The sequence below is a fragment of the Mustela erminea genome, chromosome 12 (assembly GCF_009829155.1).
Source record: "Mustela erminea isolate mMusErm1 chromosome 12, mMusErm1.Pri, whole genome shotgun sequence".
NCBI classification, from domain to species: domain Eukaryota; kingdom Metazoa; phylum Chordata; class Mammalia; order Carnivora; family Mustelidae; genus Mustela; species Mustela erminea.
In genome coordinates, this window is record NC_045625.1 from 86,061,802 (window position 1) to 86,082,026 (window position 20,225).

A 20,225-nucleotide genomic window follows, 5' to 3' on the forward strand; every position below is an offset into this window, starting at 1 on the left:
GTAACTCCACTACTAGGTATTTACCCGAAGAACACAAAAGCACTAATTTGAAAAGACATATGCATCCCTATGTTTACTGCACCATTATTTACAATAGCCCAATTATGGAAGCAGCCCAAGTGTCTACCGATAGATGAATAGATAAAGAAGATGTGGTGTACACACACACACACACACACACAGAGAAATAGTATTCAACCATATAAAAGATTGAAATCTTGCCATCTGCATAACATGAATGGGTACACAGAGTACAATGCTAACAGATCAGTCAGTCAGAGAAGAGCAAATCCTGTATGATTTCACTCATATGTGGAATTTAAGAAACAAAACCAACACACAAAGAAAAAAAGACACAAACAGAAAAATAGACTCTTAAATACAAAGAACAAACTAGTGGTTCCCAGAAGGGAAGTGGCAGGGGGATGGGTAGACTAGGTGAAGGGGATGAAAAGATCACTAATCACGATGAATACCGACTCATGTATAGAATTGTTGAGATGACATATTGATAGAATTGTTGAGATTGATATATTGATATATAACTTTACTGCAATTAAAAAAAAAAAAGACCTAGAGGTAGGCAGGACAAGGTTGGTAAGGTAAGTCACTGCCACCAGGAATGCAGGCATCTTCCTTCCTCAGCCTCACCACCCTGGGCTATGGCTGGTCCCTTCAAGCTTGCTTCATCATGCAATATGGCTGGCAGAAGGCAACCTTCATCAGGTAGTTTAGCAAAGCCTGAGCAAAGTGAACAGGTTACAAGAAGTCCCAGAATGGGAGGACGGAGGGGCTTTGCCTTTGAGGGCCAGAAGAAAACAGAGAAGGAAGTTTCCCCTAACAGAGCAGAGGTCAGAAGTCCAAAGGTGTCACAAGTCTTTGCTCGCATCTCTGTCTAGATCTCAGATCGTAAGTAAGCCAAAAAGATCTTGATTCCTGTGTGAAGGTTGGGCCTTTTTTTTCTATTTCTGTTAGGAATTTTTGCTCCTCTCTTTCACATGTTTAAAAACTAGAGTGTAAAGGGGTTTTGTTGTCGATTTCCACAGGTTCTTCGAACAGTGAGGTTATCAACCCACTGTTGGTCTTTGTTATTGCTACAGCCCGATCGAACCCGCTGCTCTGTTCTTCAGCTCTATTATTTATTCCATCTGTTATATTCTGTCTTCAAAACACCAGTTTTCACCCGTTTTTTGTTTGTTTGTTTTTGTTGTTGTTTGTTTTTATTTCTTATTGTCTCATGTATCTATCTTCTGCTATGATAGGAACTTTTCACATTCCCTTTAAGTTCCTGTTCCAGCACTCCTGCTTTGGATGGAATCTACAGGGCATGGGAGTTCCCACGAGTTTGAGGAGAGGAGGAAGCTGAGCCCAATAGGGGAGCCGTGGGCACCCCAGAACCATGGTCGGTATTTTCCATTTGCTGTCAAATGAGGTGACCCCTCTGGTCAGGAAGGCATCTTTAAAAACTTGGGGGAAGCAGCAGGGGGCAGGGAGCCCCCCATCCCAGTAAGCAACAGCTCTGGGACTGAGGAGGAGAAACAGAGTGGGCACACTGAGATTGCTCAATACTGAGCCCCCTCTCATTCCCCACCCACCCCTGCAAGGCTCTGGTGTCTGTCTCCCTACTGGGCAGAGGAACTGGGAAGGGTCAGTCAGCACTTTCTCCAGTGACCTGGAGGAGAGGGAGTGCCGGATTTCACCCTCTTACCTCCCTCATGGCTGTTACTGCCGCTGCCCACCTGTCCCACCCCGACCCAAGACAACCTTCGGTCTCCTTCCTCACATTTAGTGGCCACTGCTTTCTAGAACCCATGTTTCCTCTTGGTTCTTGAGTTTCTCCATGGTTCCTTGTGGAGGACAGAGTCAGTCTCTTCGGGCTGCTGAAAACGAATCACCACAGGCTTGGTGGCTTTAAAAAATAGAAATGTATTCTCTTACAGCTCTAGAGGCCAGAAGTCCAAAAATAAGCTCTCGACAGGACTGGCTCCTTCCGGAGGCTCTGAGGGAGGCTCGGTTTGGCACCTCTCACCTAGAGTCCTCGAGGCTCACTGGCTGCAGCGCATCCCGGAACCTCCGCCTTCAACTTGCCCTCGCCTCTCCCCGTCTGTGTCTTCACCTCTTATAAGGAGACTTGTCCTTGCATTTAAGGTCCGCTCAGATAATCCAGGAAGGTCTCAGCTGGAGAGCCTTAATTACATCAGCAAAGAACCCTTGTCACATTCTCAGAGTCTGGGACCGCCACCCAACTCCCCGTAGACATCTTGCCAGATGCTGGGAACTCCCAGAGCAGCTGGTTCACTATCTGTTTCCGTGAAGGCGCATAAGCCGGGCACCTGCGCTGCTGCCCTCACCGGCCCTCGGGGGCAGCACGCGTTCTTGCACTCAGGGGCCGGATTCCCCCAGTGCCTCCCAAATGGTTCCTCTTTCTCAACTTCTCAGATGGCTAGCCTTCTCTGTTAAGGAGTCCTTTCTCCCTCAGCCTTGAAGGAAAGCCACGCACGTGACCCAGTTCCTTTGACCTCTCCTCTCTGTCAACATTAATAGAGACTTAACCGCCATGCCTAGCGGGGCCAAACTATATAAAAATCTATAAACCATTAGCCATAGGTATATGAACCCAATAAGAATCAATCCCCTCAGTTGCCTTCAAAGCGTGCTAGGCTTCAGAAGGGACCGGAAAAGTCCCAGTCTGCGGCCGGGGCTTGCTATCGGAAGGGGCTGGCCGGGAACAGTCAGCTCCTCCGAGGTGACGAACGGTCCGGCCATCAGGAGAAGGTTCTCCGCCGTCCTCTCGGGGGAATAATCCATCAGGAGTTTCGAAGGCCATTCCTTAACATGGCAAGGGAATGGAGGCCCAGGAAGGATTTAACAGGGAATTAGTAATGGCCAAGCTCCTGAAATAATTGGGCTTTGAAAATCCCGAGTTTTGCTTTTCTAAATGACTCCGGGCTGCATTATGCCTATTGATCTCCCCGAATGCTCGCAGCCTGTAAATGATGAGCCTTTTACCGCACTCCATGACTGAGGGGCACACAACTGTGAGAACAGCTCATTTCATTTTTTTCGATTTATACAAAAGTGCTGTGGCCCAAGCCCTCTAGGTACCCATCTCAATACATAAATATGCCAATTAAGCTAAATGGAAATCCTGCAGGTTAAAAGTGCCTCATAAAAGAAGGAGGCTTTTTCCAAAGCCAGGAAGTTTATCCACAGAGGAAATACCAAATCCACAAAGGCAGGTGTGTGCCAAACCAGGAAGGGAGGAGGAAAAAAATATCAAGAACTCTGGGATCCAAAAAAGAAGAAAAAACATTTTCCTCCCAAAGCAAACAGGGAAGAAATACCTCTAAGCTGTGAACTCAGAATTCTAAGCAACTCAATTTCTGTTTATTGCATTTTTCTAGCGGGGACTGGTGGTGGTGGTTGGGACGGGGAAGGAAGCCAGGCCCAGAACTGAACAGACACCAAGAATGCGTTAAGTCCTCATCATATGTCACAAAGGTGGGTGTGTGCAAACCGGTGTCAGACACGCTGTAGCTTGCTTCTCAAAAGTAGGGTCCTTTGCGCTGGTGCCCAGCAGTTTAAGAATCAGCATCACCTGGGAGCTGGTAAAATATGGACTCTCAGCAACCCCATCCGCCCACCACCCCATTAATGGAGGCAGAATCATCATTTCCAGCAAGACCCAAGGCGGGGATTCTCATGCACATTAAAGTGGAAGAAGTCCTGATCGGTGGTTGGCGGCCAGTTGGGTACTCACCGCCCAGCCCTAGGCAGCTTCGGCTAATTCTGCCAGCCACTAGCATTCAAGCACTGGGGCCCTGGCTCTAGGTAAGGAGCTGAGAGGAACAGATAAGTAGGTTTTCATCCCGTCTCAGTCAATGTGAGCATAAGGATCTCAGGAGCCGCCCCTGGATGGGTTCAAATGTTTAACTCACATTTACCCATCTCCAAGTCCTTGATGACCAGCTTCCAACCCAAAACTCATATTCCCGAGTCGCTTCTGACTGACGCCTTATCTCAGATCCCATGCAGTTGGAGGGCACTTGGAAAAAGCTTGGCGGTTTAGAGAGCCTCAGATGGTCGCAGGTGGAAGGATTTTTACCTAATGTTCATGTTTAAAGTTGGGGGGGGGGCGGAGTGGCTAAAAGTATTGCATGATCTTCCCAAGTTTCCTCCCACCATTAGCAAAAAGGCATGAGGGTGACACACGGAATGATATTAACATTATCAAAATCAGTTAGTGAAACCCCAGCATCACTCGCTCGTTCCCTCACTCAGGTGCTCCCTCTGCCGCGGGTTCAGGGAGCTCTTCTCCACCGTGTACTTGACAAAACCCACTGCCCTTGGATTGCTGCTCGTCTCCTCCTCCTGCCGACCCTTCCAGATATCAATAATTGCCTTTTTCCTTAAGCCCTTGCTCGGTTTCTCCAGCATCCGTCTCTATCTCCACTTTTCTACAGGAACAAGACGTGGAAGTCACAGCAGAGACAGGGACTCATGAACGGCCACTAGGGAATAGGAACCGAGAACACTCTTTCTGTGGCTTCCGTGAAACTGCATTTTGCATGTTCTCACCCCGACTTTGCTCTCCATTTGCTCCCAGTCTTTCCCTCATCGTTCAACCCCCTCCAGTGGCAACAATGATGGCAGATTTTTCCATTTCCCACCAGGCTGAGGGTGGCAACTCGAGCGGCTCCGGTGTGGGGCAGGCGCCGTACTGGACACCTGACTCACTTCTCAATCACACCGGACCATCGGGTCTTACTCCCTTTTTAACAGTAAGAGACACAAGGCTCCAAGGAGTTAAGTGATCATCTAAGGTTAAGGAGTGGTTAGTGGGAATCCAGTTACACCCCAAATACGGCCAGCAGGAGCCTGCGGCTCTCTGGGGGAAGCCAGAACAGAACAGAACTCGGGGAGCTGGAAACACCTGTAGGACAGCAGGAGTCCCTGTGAGGCTGGGGCCTTCCCGGGAGGGCTGGCGGGAGGCGGTGCTGCCGGTGGGCTCAGGTAGCAGGTGCGGTGGGAGTGGCTCAGCTGCTGGAATAAAGCTGGAAAGAGAAAGGTTGGCCGGACGCCGGCGCGGAGATCAGGAAGTGTCAGTAGGGTCAGCCGGGAAGCATCTTGGCTCCGGAGACCGTTACTTATTTCGTCTACAAGCCCCATGCCCCCGGATGAGCAATTTTCAGGTAGGTATTATCACACTTTGTTTCCTCGCAGTGGACACTGATGTAGGGTTTTTCTTGTTCTCCCTATGGCTGGTGTTGTCTGCAGACAAAACACGGAGAATCACGTTGGGTTAAGCGCCCCAGCTCTGAGAGCCAGGAGACGTGGACCCCAAGTGGGGCTCTTCCAAACACGTGCCATGGGGCTTCGTGCAAGTTACGTGTCTCCTTGAGCCTCAGGTCCCTCATCTGTGAGCGGGCGGGAAGTGCTGTCCAGCTCACTCAGTTGATGTGATGGCTGAAGAGACCGTGCCTTCCTGAACCTGCGACAGGCTGGAGGCCGAGGCAGAAGCGGGGTAAGACACAGCCTCTGCTCTCCAGGGAGAACGAGGGGAGAGGAGGCGTAGACTCTGAATTGGGTGAATGACCCATGTGGCCAGCTTTGTCTCATGGGATGCTCACGGGGAAGCCTCTTCGGGTAAGCATGGGGTGAGTGTCCATATCACACAGAACAGCAGAATGATAAAAATGAGGGGTACGTGGGGGGAGCAGATCCCAGCTCACCTGAAGTGGTAACTTCCTCACAATGAACAACGGAAAAAAAAAAAAAAAATTCTCAACCACGAAGGAATGAGTTTCCCAACATTGGGATCATAGAGGCCGCAGACGGGTGGCTCTGTGTGGAAAGTATTCATTCAGAGGAACGACCCATCTCCCTGACCTTGATGTCTGAGAGACTCTCAGAGGAGGGCACCCCTTCTCTCCTCCGTCAGCCCCTCCGCACAGCCACTCTGCCACTCCGCGCATTGTCTGGGGCCCCTCTTCCGAGCTGCGGACATCATGTCCCGTTGCGGACTGCACTCCGATGGCCCGGTTCCCCAAGTCCCAAGAAGAACCTATGATCTTCTCCCTTGCCCCCTCGCATCTGTGAGCAAGGACACAGAACTATTTCATGGGCATCTCGCTTTCTAAAGACGACTCTGCTGGGTTGCCTGGGAAAAGAGAGAGTGTCCTGTCAGTAGAGGGAGATGTCAGACAAGAAAAGAATCTCATAGGCCCTGTCACTGTGATTTGAAATTCCAGGGTTTTTTTTGTTGTTGTTGTTTGTTTCTTTGGATTGTTATTTATTTATTTATTTATTTATTTATTTTTGCCTTAACTCAAAAAAAGATTTTCAGATTTGCTAGTTTTTGAGATCTGGAAAAAAAAAATTAATGCTGTTTTATAACTTCTGACAGTGTATTTTCTATAGTTGGACAGGTTCTTTCTGTCCATATGTCTTATGCAGGTGAAGCAATATTTGCATTTGGTTCTTAACAGCTGAAACCCTCAGAATCCCAGATACTTAGCTCTGCCCTCTCCCTGCCACCCACAGAGCCCAGCTGGGTGTTCTTGTCTGGGCCATACACAGCCAGAGAGGCGGGTCCGAAGAGGAAGACCTATCTCACAGGCCAGAGCCCTGTGTTTAGTAAGATGCTCTCTATGGTTCTGGGTCCCACTGTCTCCCTCTGCCACAGGCCATGATCCAGTCCAGAAGCGTGTGTGGCCAGAGCACCTCCTAGTTCCATTTTGTACCCATCCTAGTATTTCTTTGTTATTCTGCCCAATTAGGTTTTTTTTTTTAATTTAATTTTTTTTCAGTGTTCAAAAATTCATTGTTTATGCACCACACCCAGTGCTCCATGCAATGTGTGCCCTCCTTAGTACCCACCACCAGGCTCACCCAATCCCCACCCCCACCCCTCCCAAACCCTCAGTTTGTTTCTCAGAGTCCACAGTCTCTCATGGTTTATATTATATCATCATCTACAATGTAGCCTTGGAAACTAACGTAAATCCTTTGGGAAAAAAGGCAGGATGCCTAGATGCATGGATGGGCAGAGAGACAGAGATAGAAAGGTAAATAGATCCATCTCCACCTAGGAAAAGAGCTATTGATAAATCTTGACTATTTCGATTGATTCCATTTTTATTTTTTTATTTATTTATTTTTAAAGATTTTATTTATTTATTTGACAGAGAAATCACAAGTAGGCAGAGAGGCAGGCAGAGAGAGAGAGAGGAGGAAGCAGGCTCCCTGCTGAGCAGAGAGCCCGATGCGGGACTCGATCCCAGGAGCCTGAGATCATGACCTGAGCCGAAGGCAGCGGCTTAACCACTGAGCCACCCAGGCGCCCTTGATTCCATGTTTAGATCCCTTCTCTGCTCTCCCTCTAACTTAACTTCCTGCATTCATTCTCCTTTCCTGCCTCTTGTCTCCCATCCTTGCTCCTCTCCTCATCTCTAAGCCAGGTTAGGGTTTAGGGTGATTATAGACTACGCACTATTCGAACTTTCCAGAAAAAAAAAGCTCCTCAAATGTGTACCAGTGTTGCTAGGCCAGTGTTGATCTCACTGACAGTCTTGCTCTTGCTCCATTCTCTGGTCCATCCCTGGTCCTCATTTTGGAGAGCTAACCTCCACCTTGCATCCTGCCCAGCATGGCCTGTCTGGTTTTCTCCAAGAGTTAAGGTCAATTTTTACCTGGAGCATTTGGGTATGACTGTATTAAGATGGATGAACTTACCAGAGCAAGGGGAGCCTGGAGGACAGAACTGTCAGAGGAGAAAGAAGTCCTCGTTCTAGCTTCTGGTGAAAAGAGTCACGTGCTGGGAACTTCCTACAGACCTGGAATAAAGTCCTAATGCCTGTGAGTACATGCACACAACTAGGCTGGTCACATTCCAGCCATGCCATCAACACTCACACACGTCCTTACGTTTATCCCCGAGGAGTGGAGAGATCAGACCTCTCAACAATTCCGCTCTTGTCTGCTCCCCAGGACAATGGTTTCCTACGCGAGGAGTTCATGTGAAAGCCAAGCCTACTGCGTCCGTTCAACAGTGGAGCCTCATCACATTGCAACTAAGAAAACTTCCATTCAGTAAACATCTATCGAGCGCCTGCTGTATGCAAGGGAATCTGATAGGCAGCGGCAGTGTGGCTGGAGAGCAGAGACACAAAGCTGTCTTCGAGCCAGTTCCGTAGGACTCTTTGTGGAAAGTCTCAGCAAGAAAATATTTATTCAGAATTGGCAAATCAAAGTCACCAGATGTGCTGAATCATGATTTTGCCTGGCATTCATGGCCATGACATTAATCAAGCAGAATTCTTCCCCAGTTTGCACAGGCACACTGTGTATTTCAGCCTCGGAGACAAAAGAGAACCACGCCTAACCAACTCTCCAGGAAATGCAGTTCTCATCAATGAAGCCGTTACTGAGTCATCAACAGCGAGGAAGATAATTATTCCCGAACCACTGGATGAGGGAGCAGGTTGGGCAGGGAACTGATTAGTGCTTTTCCAGGAAAGGGGAGAAGAAGCAGCAAAATGGGGGGGGTGGGCATCAGGCATCTGTCTCCAAGAATGGGGTCATAAGAGAGACTAGGCAGGGAGGCCTCAGCCCACTATGTCTTTTCTTCCGGTTTCTCTGTGGTCGTGATAGTTTGATCCAAAGCTATGGATTTCCAATGAAAGAAGGAACAACCTCTTCTGGCCACACAGCTGCTCAGCAGCCCTCAGTCTTGAACATGTTGGTACATGTTCAAGGACGTGTTCAAGGACTGCAGTTCGGCTGGACCATCCTCCACGGAGCGTCTCTCTTGAGCAGGTGACATTTCCAGCCGCTTCCCTGGGTTCGGCACAGGTAATGCTTATTCAATCATGCTTAGCATCGTGGTCTGCCTTTGCTCTTCCCTTTTGTGAGAACCTGTCTGTTTCCTTCCTGTTTCCAAGCTGAGGCAAGAAAACTGTTCGGGTCCTGTTCCCTCCTTAAAGCTACCATCACTCCTAACATACTATGACAGCGCACATAAAAAAGGGCTTTATAAACAGGAAAGCAATGTACAAATGTTAATTGACATGATCCTAAGGAGCTTTTCTAAGTATCTCAAGTTGATTTCCTACTACAATTCCTGTTATCAGGTCGGATATGACATCGAGGTGCCCTCCTTGCTTCTGTGAAGACAGCCATCCAGGCACGACGCTATTATGACAGCTGGGGATCATTTGAAAATGAGCTTCACTTCACTTCGCATATCAGATGATAATTTTAAAAAGCGGGTCCTCTTTTCCCCCCCCGAAGTATTAGAATTGGTTCACATTCAAGAGGCACATGCCCCCTGTAGAAGAGGGGCTCAGACACGCAGCTGGCGATGGGACATCAAACCAGGAGCAGGGGATCTGGTTCCTCGGTAAATCCTGACGGAAGCCACGCAAGGATGGTCAGCCAGGAGGGAGGCCTGGGCAATTCAAGGCCAATTCTGACAGGGGCCAGGTGGTGATCTTGGCATCTGACGGACTTCTGAAAGAGCCAGCCAAGGACCCCTGGGGGTGTGCTGGGAGGAGGGCAGAGCCTTCCCAAAAGGGCTGGGAGGGATGGGGAAGAGATGCAGACACATCAGTGATGACTAGGTTCTGTGACAGTCCCTGGGAACTTGTATAAGGATGCTTAGGCACAAATGTCACATTTCCTATTTTTGTTCTCCTGGGAGCCTTCCCCCTCCTCACAGGTTCACCCCATTCAACAGATGCTCCCAGACATATGAGAACTCAATTTAGATTCCATTTACCATGCCTACTACCTAATAAAAAAAAATTCCCTAAAAATATTTAGCATGAATTCAGTAGCTGTTAGGTGAAGCTGCAAAAATCCACTTCTTTCCGTGTTGCCCAACTTCTAGCTTTGTAGATGCAGGAGAGTACGTAGGGTGCAACAGCATTTCAGCCAAAAGATGGAGAGAGGAAAGGATGCCGGTGTGTTTGCACGAGTGTGTGGAAGAAGGGGGAGACGTGGATGGGAAGCCTGGACAGGGGTTGGACGCAGACCTCACTGTACATCCTCTTTACATTCTGAGTTTTGAACCCTGTGACTGTGTTGACAATTCAAAAATAAATTTTACTGATTCCCAGCATTGTGACCATCTGTGACCTTGGTTTTCATTGCGGTTCACGTGAGGCGTTTGATGTCCTCACCATCACCACTCATCTTGAAGGCCAGGCCTTTTGCAGATATCACAGCATTGTCGTTGACCGCTATGAAGCACACAGGACTTTTCTGATTTTGTGAAAGGATTAAACGGTTTTTCTTTTCTCTTTTGGTCTCTTCCTCCTTTGTCTTTCCAGGGCATGTAGTTAAGTCTTACTTTAAGTGAAAATTCTAGGAGGCAGCAAGGTGTCCTCAGGTCAGTCTGGCAGACAGTTGTATGTTCCCAGATGAGGGGCGAAGATTCAGGAGAGGACTTCAGCCCATATAAGAGCAAGATGGGGCTCCAGCCCACTCAGAGAGGGAGGATGTGAGGTCATGCACGTTGTCAAGGCAGGTCTGGATGCAGGGACCCAGCTCTCACCCCCTTGTCCTGCTGTTCTGCACACCCGAACTCCAGGGGAGAGCCACCTTGACCAGCTTTCTCCACTTCGTGCCTGCTCCCTTCGCTCTTCACTACTGCAGTGGTCTTAATCAATGTCCATGTTCCCCTTTCCAGTGACCAAATCTCCGCTCCCATCCTATTTGACCTGGTGGCCACATTTGACACAAATTGTTCCTCCGTCCTCCTTGAAGCAAATTCTTCTCTTGTCCCATGCCACTCTACCGCTCTGACCTTATGGGGCCAACTGCTCAGTGTCTCCTGATGACCCTTTCTTCTCCAGGTTTTACATATTAGAGTTCCCTGTCCTTGGTTTTCTTCTCCTGTCCACACCACCTTCCAAGGGACCACATCTCGGTCGGGGCTTTAATTTCCACCTGTATGCTCCATGACTCTCCAACCCCGACTCCAGACTCTGTCCTCCTGGGTCCATGCACAGTTAGCCACCTCTTGCTCACTCTGCTTCAACATCAAGTGGCCATCTCTACCCCACAAACTCATAACAGAACTTCTTGATTTTCCCTCCCAGACTTGCTCCCTGCCTCTTCTTGGTCTTAGTTAATAGCAACCAGCTGCTCAGACCAAAACCCTGGGAGTTGGTCTTGATTCTTCTTTTCCTCTCCAACCACCACCCATCAATCTATCAGTGAGTTGTGTTACGGTCATCTCCAAAAGAGATTCTGAATCTCGTCCCTGTCCGTCTTCCGCCTACCTCAACACCCTGTCTCTCATTGTCTCACTGCACCAGGATTTTCCTGTTTTCATTCTTGCCCACATACAGTCAGCTTCTCGAAAGCAACCAGGAGATGGGATACATCCACTCATACCATCCTCAGCTGCGAAGACTCGGATTGCTGCTAAGTCTCTGCCTGAGTTCTTTCCTCGAAATCTCGAGGTGGCTCTCTCTGCCCTAGCTCAGGGCCCAGCACTTTGTTGAGGTTCTTCTGAGCACTGCTGCCCCCGCGGCAACCTCCAGGACCCTCCGTACCTCCTCTGCCACTGTTATACCTTCAGGGCACCCATCACATTCCAAAATTTTATGTCTCTTTGCTTATAGGTCTACTCTATTTGTCCCTCTCACTACCATGTGAAAGGGAAACTTTGTCTACCTTGCTTATTTCTGTATCCTCAGAGCCTGAAATGAGGCTGCATTAGATAGGAGAGGCTTAAGAATCCCTCAGCAAGAAATACTCCCAAAGCACAATGGCTGAAAACAACAAAGGTCTGTTTTTCCTCAAACGACATGTATGACATGGGTTGACAGGGAAGTTCTGAGATGTTCAGAGACCCAGGCTGAAGGCAGCTTTACTGTGTGATGTCACGTTAACAGGAATCCCACAACCACTGAGGCGGGAGAAGGGGCAGGTATGGAGAGTCTCATGCCATCTCTTCCATAGGCAGGGGACACACATCCCTTCTCACACAGGCCATAGCAAGTCACAAGGCCATGCCTAACTTCGAGGGGCCCAGGAAATGTGATCATCTCCTGTGCCTGGAATCAGAAGAAAACTGGAAATAGTGGTGGGCAGCAGTCAGACCCCCACACAAGCAAACCGAGCATGCCTGATTCTAAAGCTCATGGTGCCTCCATTTTGACAAAACATGGCCCTAGAGTCTCTCTTTTTTTTTTTTTTGATGAAAATATACTTTCACTCTGATTTCTAGGTATTTCTTAATACCTGGAAAACGGTGTCAGCAACCTCTGGTGCTTCTGGGATATAACTGCTTTTGTTGTGTCCCCCAAATAACTTGTGTCCCCCAAATAACTCCTATCCTGGTAAGTTATAGATAAATGGGATTTCCACAAATTATTTTACTTATTACACTATTATAACAATGATGCACTATGCTTTTAATGGAGACAATCTATTTGAAATGCCAAAGTAATGTATTTTTGTTTCTCCTTGAATCATCATCCTTTAGATCACCCTTATGCGCTGGGGCAAGAGAGGATGAATAAATGAAGGGATGCGTACAGGAATAAGGTGATGTCTTGAGCAAGACAAGATGTTTAAAACGAGGCTCTGGATGAAAGTGGACTTTTCTAAATTCCTTTTATGAATGAGAGACCCAACCAAGAGCTCCTCCTGGACAGGAGAGAGAATGCTGCTCAACACTGGAGAGCTACATCTTGAGACTGTGCCCAAAGGTGAAGACAGGATTGTGGAGTGGGGGAATGAACAGCCGCCCCCTGTGCCCCCAATTATGTACTGAAGAAGGGAGACAGTCCTGCAGATGGGGGTGGTCAGGCATGTGGGCGTTTCCTTCTTGAAACTGAAAGCACAGCAGTTGTAGATAACGTGTAAGGGCTTAAGAGAAACTATTAAGACTCCATTTCCTACGATAATATAATACCAGCTACCTGTAACGACCCAGGCGCTATGTTATGTGCATCGTATGCAATCATTTCTTTCGGCCCTCACAAAGAACCCTCTCACGAGTGCTCCAACAGATGAGGAAAGTGCAGCTAGCGAAAGCATGTGAGTGGCCCAAGTCGATCCAGGATGTGACGATCCAGGTGTCTCTGACTGAAGAGCCCACACCTTTAGCCTCTGCGCTATAAAGTTACTTTAAGTCAATCTAGAGTCCAGGTGACTTGCCTGCCCAGAGTGTCTTCTTCCCTGAGTTCCCTCCTCCTCCATGCTGCCACTCCTCCCTTTAAAACATGCAGAAGCGGCTCCTCATTGCTGGTCTGTAGGATGAAGTCCAAAGTCGCCATGGCACACACTTAGGACAGGAGCTGCTGAATGGAACACAGGATGAACAGGGACCAGTAACCCTTGTCGCTGCCCAGTGTCTTTTCCCATCCCATTAGATTAATTCATTCATTCAATAAGACTGTATAACAGCATGTCTTAAAATGGTGTCTATCTTCTCCATGGATAGACATTCACTTGAAACAAGGTACAACCCCACACCTCTAAGGCCAGGGTGCGTGATAAGCGCGATCTCATAGGCTCCTGTGTTCAGAAGTGTTTGGGGTTTAATGCCCTGTGGTCATCATCTTGAAATCCATAATACTTTTATCTTTGAATTTGTGTTTTGTAAGTGAAATAAGTCTAAAGGCAGCCTGCATCGAGGGCTTGAAGACAGCTCATAGGTGGTCCCCACTCCCTAGTGCCCCTCTGAGATGAGTTCTCATCCGCCCACCAAACTCTGGGCCTCCACGCTCTGCCCGGTCTCCCAGCCCCTGCTCCTACCTCTGATGACTGCGGCAACTGGGTCGGGATGGCCCAAGTTCTACTGTTACACTCCACCTGGCAGAGGAGCAGGTAGGGTCAAGGTCAAGCACACATCCTGCAGCTTCTCAGGGTGGGGCGAGGCAGTGCATGTCCCTGCTCTGGGCAGATGCGACCACAGCGAGTTCAGCAGGTTGCTCCATGCAGCCTTCTCACTCACGCCCAGTCCTGGGAGGTTGCAATGTCTTGGGGCTCACCTAACCCCTGAAGGTTAGAGCAGGAGGCCCATGAAAGGGAAGATTCACTGATCTACCCAGAGCGGTGTCTGCATCTCCTTTCTGCACAGGGTGGTGCCGATTATGTAACCTGCTCTCATGATTCTCTGATGTGTTTCTTCAGATACAGTGGAAATGTCAAGACATAATAAAAATATGACATTAGTGTTACCTCCAAGGGTGCTGAGTGCAAGACACTAACAATTTAATAAATGTGGGCTTTTAGATTGACCTATGTTAATGTGTGATTTTATGCTATTTTGCATGGCAAGGGAAGCTTCTCAGAATTCATTTGATTGTTAGATCAATGTGAAAATGCATTATCTGCCTGCCTTGAGCATGGCCAACTGTTGACCTCTTCAATTAAGCAGACTTGAGAAAGAAAATTCAATTACAATGAGCAAACATTTCTGGAACACTTTCTATGTGCAAGGCCCTGTGCCAGGCCTTGTGGGGAATAGACAGATTCATGAGATTTGTTCCTAGTTTGGGAGCGCTTACAAGCAAGAGGGGAGGTAGAGATACATGCCTGGGTAACCATGGGGTAGCATAATCTTTTCCTTATCAAAGCAGAGGAAATGGAATTATGGTCGAGCTGGACTGTTGTTACAGCACCTCAGAGCAGGAGATGCTAGTTCCTTGCTTTATGTCCATCTCCTTCTTTGGGAATAGAATTCCATTTTTTTCAGGGTTTCTCCCTTGGGAAAGATGAGTCTGTCTCCAGTTCAGTGATAAATCTCGATGGGATTCTCTCTCTTTGTGGCAGCATCTCCTGTTGCTGACTGGCTTTGAGATGGCCATGTGACTCAGTTGTGGCCAAGCAAGCATGAAGGCAAGTCTCTGGGATGCTTTTGGAAAGACCTTCTCAGTAGAGGTGACTCTTATGGTTAAGGGTGCCGTCTCTGAGATGGACTGCCTGCTTTCTAATCCCGGCTCCACGGCTGACCAGCTCTGTGTCATCAGGAGAGTCACGCAACCTTTCTGCCTCCATTCTTCATCTGTTAAATGGGGTTAATAATAATACATAGCTAATGGGGTTGTGGCGAGGATAAAGATCAGTTAATATTTGCAAAGCACTTAGGAAAGTTTCTGGGGCACACTGTCACTTGTTAACTGTCATTATCATTATTTTGAGACGAGATGCCAGAGGTGAGTGTCTCTTTTACGAGCCTGGATGTGACTCCAGTAATGTCCATCATGGCCTTGTGCACATAAGAGAGGCTGGCCTGGAGGAAAGAAGTTGGAGAAAGAGTGGAGAAGAGCCTCAGTCCTTGATGAGTCGCTGAGACTCTGTCACCATCCTGGAGACCATTCGACCTCTGGCCTCCTTGTGAGATGCGATACATTTCATGTTCAGGATATCCTCGGGCTGCCGTGGTCCTGGGGTCAAGGGTGGCTTCCTGGTATCTGTCCGGGAGCTCCGTGGCTATTGTACTTCCAGGGCCCACAGGTATGCTGGCGACGGACTATGTCTGAGCAGCTCCTGCCAACTGGCTGGGACCCCACTTCTGACCTTATCTTAATCTCAATGGGATGGCTTCCTGAAAGACTGAGCTTTCCGACATTTCCAAAATCTCCTGAAATCCACAATCTACTCTTGATATTCACAATGAACATGCCCTGACATCACTTTCAAATCTGCAGGATGCTATGGCAATGTAATTTCTCCATGAAACACAATAAATTAACACTTAACACAATCCCCTTTGGTTCTTAATGATTCTATAGGTTTAAGGACAGGAACAAGTAGTGAACTTACTAAATTTTTCCAGCAAAATAAACTCTACATTACATCATTTCTTAAAAAGCAACACTAAGAACTTACTTACATTTCCAGAAATAAGGTGAAGCCAATGAAAACCAGTTATAAGGAATACATCAGGAGAGTTACATGGAGATGAGTTCTCTAAATGACTGAAAAAAGACACTCATTCGTCCACACCCACAGTATGTGCATATGTATATATAGACAGATTTCCGTATCAAATTTGGGCTTTGTCAAATTACAAATTTATAAACATTACAGATCTTTGGGATAGGTCAAAAATTTGGAAATAGCATCAGGTTTTTGGCATCCTGAAAAGTCATGATTTTTCTCTCTCATGCCCATCCCAAAGACTGCTGACGTCTTCTAGAGCCTGGGCTGAGGAGGCCGGTGAGGGCCTGTCATATTGCCTGGGGAAGAGTTGTGCGATCGATTAGCAATGTCTGCCCTGGGTGTGGGTGGAGCCGGCGGCAGCAGCAACATTGAGTTCGTGCAGTGCAGGGTTCCCCGGTTTCTGCCTACTCTGCTTGAAAGGCGACTGGAACGCTGTCAGAACTGATTCCATGATTACAAGGACTCTTAACTTCAGGATGAAGTTATGTACTCCATCAGTGTGCATTTATTGAGCACCTTTGATGCATGAGACATACCCTTAGGCATTGTGGGAAATTAAAAAGTGAATCAATCAGACTCACTCCAACCAATAAATAACTTGGTTAACGTTAGACAAAGTGTGTGTGTGTGTACCCATGTGTGTTTAGGGTACGAGGTCATACAGAGCTGCAAGAAAGGGTTAGACGAAGGGAGGAACAGGAGATGTGTCAACGTGAGTGTGAAAGGTGGCAGAAGGCCTGCCCGTGACGGTCCACTGGACGGGAAGCCCTGCAGTGCGGTAAGGAAGGCTGTGGCTGGACAGGAAGGCAAGACTGTGTCGGATGGAGAGGCCAGAGCGAGCCAAAGCAGCAGAGTGGCAAGCTCCCAGCTGCTGGGGACTGACTGGCTGGTAAGGGTCTGTCCTTGTGGTTTGATTCCAGCTTCTCTCACTCCCCCGCCCCTGAGCAGGCGGGCTGCTGCGGGCTTCATTAGCTTGTCATACTGATGCGACATCCATTTTTATAAGAGTTGTCTGGGCCAGGGGAAAACCTGCTCTTTGCAAAGATCATCTTTCATCACCCTTTGACGTGTGACATATAACAAATGTCTTAAAGTAAAGGAGAGGCCTCACTGGTATCTTCCACTGTACATTTTTATTGTAAACCTAAAAGAACTGACAAAGGGTCCATCTTTATTTCCTTAGCTACATACAGTCATCAAATACGGCCAATGAAGAACATTCCTGACGTCCTATTATTCCATTACATGGATAAGGCAAAAATTCTTTAACACACTGCTGAGTTAGAAAGTACTGTTGATTGGCTGAGACGATCAGTGAAAACAGCTTAAAATTGTAAATAGAAGCTCACTCCTAACATGCTCTTGTGTTATGTCATACATACGCATACATATAAACATGAGGTAGGGTTTTGTTAAATTTCTTTTGTAAATACTTCAAAAACGAAAGCAGAGCTGTTGGCTTTACTGAAACAGTAATAAAGAGAAATCACAAATTGAGGAAAAAATTCTTCTTCAGCTATAAGCAGAAAGCTGTAAAAAGCCAGTCTAAGAAGCACCAAGAAATAGACTTGTCAATAAAATGAGGATGCACATTTTATATTTAGGGAAAAAATACGAATTCAAATCAACCTAATCATCCTTGTAAAATTTAGAGTGCATATTTGGAACATGAAATATGAACTTCGGTGTTGAGGGACTTCTCAGGTCTTCATTTTACTTATCGATTGGCTTGTGGCTATCTTCTAAGCAAACCTAAAACAGAGAAGGTGATTTCTATGATACTGAGTAAGTAAGTCCCACCTCGATCCAAAGCTCCGGGCAGGCAAGCTGGTTGGGGGTTCTTGTCTTCTCTCTCCCTCCTCGTCCCCTCCCCCCCTCTTCCCACTCCCGTGCCCTTCCTGAAGTTTTTACGGGCAGCCGTAGATCTATATTTACCCACTATATTTAGTAAGTTTGATTATGCATAGCCTAAATTCAGATCTGAGATGATGATCCAGATTTTTGTTCACTGAGAGAACTTTTTTCTTTTTTTAATAGGTTTACAGCAAAGACGAAGCACCAGCTTATTTCTTGCTCTTCTTGCTATTCCGTAGGCTTGGTTTGCCCCAGGCCTTTGCCCTCACTGTGCTTTTGTAGAAGGCTCTGCTTGCACATCTGCCCATCCCAGTTGCTTCCTGACATTTAAGTCACCACTCAGTTGCCACCTCTTCCGAGAAGCCTCCCAGATTACACACTGTAAACAACGCCCTCATGCAATCCCTCGCCACTGGCTGGCCTAACACTCTGTTTGTTTTCTACTCTCTCTTTACACAGTTTTGGTGTTTTGTGGATTTGTGGGTTTTTTTTTTTTTTTAATGAAATACACCGATCAGTAAGTTTTCATGTCATTGAGGAAAAATCTACATACAATAAAATTCAGCCCCTCTACTGTCGTCCTGCAAGTTTTGACAAATGCATCCAGGCATATCCTGCCACCAGGATGGTCAAGATACAGAAAGTTCCACTGCCCGAACTGCCGCCACATCTCTTCATAGCTAACCCTTCCCCAAGCCCTTCCGAGCTATTCTTTGTACCTACAGTGTCGCCTTTTCCAGAATGTCATGTGAGTGGTATCATATATTATGTAGCCTTTTGAGTCTGGTTTCTTTCACTTTCTATAGCTTAGTTTATTTGAGATTCATCTGTATTATTATAAATGCATCAGTATTTCTTTCCTTTTTGTTACTGAAAGTTGTTTCATTGTATGCATGGATTATAGTTTATTCATTCTCCATTTAGAAGACATTCTAGTTGATTCCAGTTTTGATGATTACAAATAAAACTGCCATACACATTCAAATACAGTTTCATTTCTGTTGTGTAGATGCCTGGAAATGAGATTGCTGGGTCATTTGGTAAGTGCATTTTTAACTACAGAAGAAACTGGTGAACTATGTTCAAAAGTCTGTACCACTTTGTATTCCTACCAACAATGAATGAGAATTCTGGTAGTTCCACATCTTCACCAGCACTTGCTATCATCCGAATTTTTATTTTAAGCCATTCTCATAGACGTGTGGTGGTATGTTGTTATGGTTTTAATTTTCATTTCCCCATTGGCTAATGAGGGTGAACATTTTTTTTTTCTAGATTTTATTTATTTATTTGACAGACAGAGATCACAAGTAGGCAGAGAAGCAGGCAGAGGGAGAGGAGGAAGCAGGCTCCCTGCTGAGCAGAGAGCCCGATGTGGGGCTCGATCCCAGGACCCTGGGATCATGACCTGAGCCGAAGGCAGAGGCTTTAACCCACTGAGCCACCCAGGCGCCCCGAGGGTAAACATTTTTCATGTGCTTATTTGTTATTATATCTTCTTGAAGGAAGGTCTGTTCAAATCTCTTGTCCTGAACAAAATGGTTTCTTATTATTGGGCTTTTTAAAAAGTATTATATCATGCATTCTTTTTATATTCTGGATACTATTTTATTTTTTTCAGATAAGTGATTTCCTAATACTTCCACCTAGTTTGTAACTCATCATGGTTCATTCATATTATGTGTCTTTCAAAAATAAGTTTTTAATTTTCATAAAGGACAATTTATCCTTTTTCTCTTTCTCTTTCCAGGAATCTTATCTAAGAAAGTTTTGTTCAAACCAAAGATCACAAAGGTTTTCTTCTATGTTTTATTCTCAAAGTTTTATATTTTGATCCATGATCCCTTTTGAGCTAATTTTTATAGACGGTCTGAGATATGGACGGGGGGTCACTGTTTTTATTGCGTACTGATGTCCATTATGCCAGCCCCACTTTCGGAAGACTATCACCTCTCCATTAACTGCCTTTGCAACAGTCGAAAATCAATTGACTCTAATGGTGGATGTTTATGTTTTTAGTAATTAACTTGTAGATCTTGAGATGTTTTTAGCATGCCCCATTAGATGTTTTTAGATGGTATCAGGGATCAGAAAAAAACCAAAAATGAATCTTTCATTTTTGTGTGTAAGTCTATAGTAAGCCCTAAAAATGGACAGAATAAAAATCAGGTGGAGATAAAGTTACTTATTTTGATGGAAAATTACCAATAATTCCTCTCAGTAATGCCAATTATTTTAGTTCTCCCTAACACACACAAGCATGCATACACACACACACATGTGTCCCGCTTTTCTGTTCCTCAGCAGCAGATTGGAGTTGACTGTCAGGGAGCAGAAGGACATTACTATAGCTGAACATTTAACCGAGCATCTACTACAGGCTACGTGCTCTCCAAGATTTGGTCATTTAGCACACATCCTCACTGAAGATACTGAGGCCTAGACATTAGGGAAGAGTTGGTGAA

The 20,225-nt window shown here is 46.5% G+C and overlaps 1 protein-coding gene and 1 long non-coding RNA gene across 4 annotated transcripts in view; one reads left to right on the forward strand and one right to left on the reverse strand.

Moving 5' to 3' along the window:
- The first annotated feature begins 3,532 nt into the window (after positions 1-3,532).
- On the forward strand, positions 3,533-9,291 carry LOC116570692. Of its 2 annotated transcripts, none has more exons than XR_004277526.1 (5): positions 3,533-3,831; positions 4,464-5,524; positions 7,990-8,482; positions 8,653-8,853; positions 9,132-9,291. It is a non-coding gene; the product is annotated as an uncharacterized LOC116570692 (long non-coding RNA). The 2 variants fall into 2 exon arrangements; XR_004277527.1 differs by having other exon boundaries at positions 8,653-8,817.
- A 7,726-nt stretch (positions 9,292-17,017) lies between these two features.
- The window catches only part of LOC116570691 (histone-arginine methyltransferase CARM1-like), a 261,533-nt gene continuing 258,325 nt past the window's right edge, over positions 17,018-20,225 (reverse strand). For both annotated transcript variants that reach the window (XM_032308150.1, XM_032308152.1), the window contains one exon: positions 17,018-17,658. In XM_032308150.1, the coding sequence (XP_032164041.1) occupies positions 17,649-17,658 (10 nt within the window). In that variant the 3' untranslated portion in view covers positions 17,018-17,648. The remainder of the gene's footprint in view (positions 17,659-20,225) is intronic.